This window comes from Cebus imitator, unplaced genomic scaffold, assembly GCF_001604975.1.
Source record: "Cebus imitator isolate Cc_AM_T3 unplaced genomic scaffold, Cebus_imitator-1.0 Scaffold322, whole genome shotgun sequence".
Lineage (NCBI taxonomy): Eukaryota > Metazoa > Chordata > Mammalia > Primates > Cebidae > Cebus > Cebus imitator.
Window position 1 is genome coordinate 10,455 of NW_016107637.1, and position 2,237 is coordinate 12,691.

At 40.9% G+C, this 2,237-nt stretch overlaps 1 protein-coding gene across 1 annotated transcript in view; it reads left to right on the forward strand.

The window, feature by feature from the left end:
* Nucleotides 1–2,237, forward strand: part of ZYG11A (zyg-11 family member A, cell cycle regulator) — a gene marked incomplete at its 5' end in the record, with an annotated part of 45,381 nt that overhangs the window by 6,946 nt on the left and 36,198 nt on the right. Inside the window, 1 exon segment of the mRNA XM_017504363.2 lies at nucleotides 1,560–1,736. Coding sequence (XP_017359852.2) covers nucleotides 1,560–1,736 — 177 coding nt within the window.

The following is a 2,237-nucleotide window of genomic DNA, read 5'->3' on the forward strand; positions in this document are numbered from 1 at the left end:
AGCATGGGCAACAGAGCGAGACTCTATCTCAAAAAAAAAAAAAAAAAGTTAGCTATGCATGGTGGTACATGCCTATAGTCCCCCCTAATTGAGTGACAAAGGTTGGAGGACTACATGAGCCCAGGATTTTGAGGCTGCTGCAGTAAGCTATGATGGCGCCACCACACTCCAGCCTGGGTAATAAAGTGAGAGCCCGTCTCAAAAAAATAAAAAAAAGATTCTGGACCTTTTTTCCTATGTGTAAGGAAGAGATTGAATTAGGTGTTATTCTGTTTTTGTTTGTTTGTTTTGTTGTTTGAGACAGGGTCTTGCTCTGTTGTCCAGGCTGGAATGCAGTAGCATGATATGATCTCAGCTAACTGCAGCTTTGACCTCCTGGGCTCAAGCGATCCTCCTGCCTCAGCCTTCTGAGTAGCTGGGACTACAGGCGTGCCCCACCATGCCTGGCCGCCTTTTTTTTTTTTTTCCCATAAAGGTGACGTCTTACTATACTGCCCAGGCTAAAATTTCTTTTCATACTAAGATTCTTTAATTTTTTTTGAAAATCACATTTCTTTTGGTTTCTGGATTTCTAAATTGCAGATGACAGCAATCAAATGAAACTGAAAAATCAGTCTAGCAATATACAAAGTCATTTTCCATAGCAGAAGTATATGCCAGGTCTGTCTAGGTTTCACAGGTTCATGCAGCTATCAAAGTGAGGAGCTCTCGTCTCTTAAAATCATGGTTTGTGCGTTATCAGTAGATTAATCTCTGAGATGTTTATTCCTATTTGATAGAGGAAATAGATCACACTGTCCCTGAATGGCAGAGCAGGTGGGTCTAAGCTTGGAAACAGTGCCCTCATTTTACATTTGTGTTCTAGGTCTTCCACAGGCTACTTAATGTTTTTAGCGTTTTTCAAATTCTTCTCCTCTTTTGGTGGATTTATCCCATCCTTTTCTCCACTTTGTGTTTTTCTGTATCACACTTCTTTCACCTAGGAATACCCTGTCCATTCTACCTCCACATTTACCTCCTACTGTATAAGTCCTATCTGAGACTCTGCTAAATGTGCTTTCTCAATGAGTTCTTTCGATTCTCTACCAGAAATGACCACTCTCTCCGTAACTACCTCAGACATCACTTCAATAATGTGTCTTTTATGGCGCTTACCTTCAATTTTATTTTATATTTTTGGCATTTCTCAATGTTATTTCTCTCAGAAGCCTTTATGCTATTGAGCAGATGTGACTTATGTTTGTGTCCCTGTAGAGCCTGTCACAGTAGCTTGTATGAAGTGAGGTTCAATAAATGATTCTGAAGTTAATTTCACAGACGAAGAAATAGAGGTCCAGAGAAAAGAAGTGACTTGGCTAAAGGCACACAGATAGTTAGTGACTCCATTTGGATTAGAAGGCTTTGCTGTAATGCTTTGATGTTCTAAAGAATAAATGCTTAGGATAGGGAAAATCTGTTCCTGTCCCAATAAATGAAGATTTCTGCCAACCAAAACATGCACAAGACAGCATAAAGAACGTTAGTGGCATCATATGTACTAAAAACAAGTTGATCTTCAGCTTGTGGCTGTAGGAATGAGGAATCACCCGTTGGATTTGCCAGTGCAATTCACAGCTAGTGCTTGCGCTCTCAACCTAACACGCCAGGGCCTGGCCAAGGGAATGCCTGTTCGCCTGTTGTCAGAGGTCACCTGTCTACTTTTCAAGGCTCTGAAAAATTTCCCTCATTACCAGCAGGTAATTTCAATTGAATATTTGTTTGTGCTTTTTTAATTGTTGTTGATACAGAGTCTCAGATCTGTCGCCCAGGCCAGAGTGCAATGGCACAATTTTTGTGTGTGGTTTTTTTTTAGATGGTCTTGCTCTGTCTCCCAGGCTGGAGTGCAGTGGTGTGATGTAGGCTCACTGAAACTCTGCCTCCCGGGTTCAAGTGATTATCTTGCCTCAGCCTCCTGAGTAGCTGGGATTACAGGCGTGCACCACCAAGCCTGGCTAATTTTTGTATTTTTAGTAGAGACGGAGTTTCACCATGTTGGTCAGTGAACTCCTGACCTTGTGATCCACCTGCCTCAGCCTCCCGAAGTGCTGAGATTACAGGCATGAGCCACCACACCTGGCCAACAATTTGTGTTTTTTAACTTTAGGATAAATATGGAAAAATATATATTATTTAGTTATGTTTTTTCATCCTATTGGAGAAAGAGAATAGATAAAACAGTTTGTGTTTCTTTTTTTTTT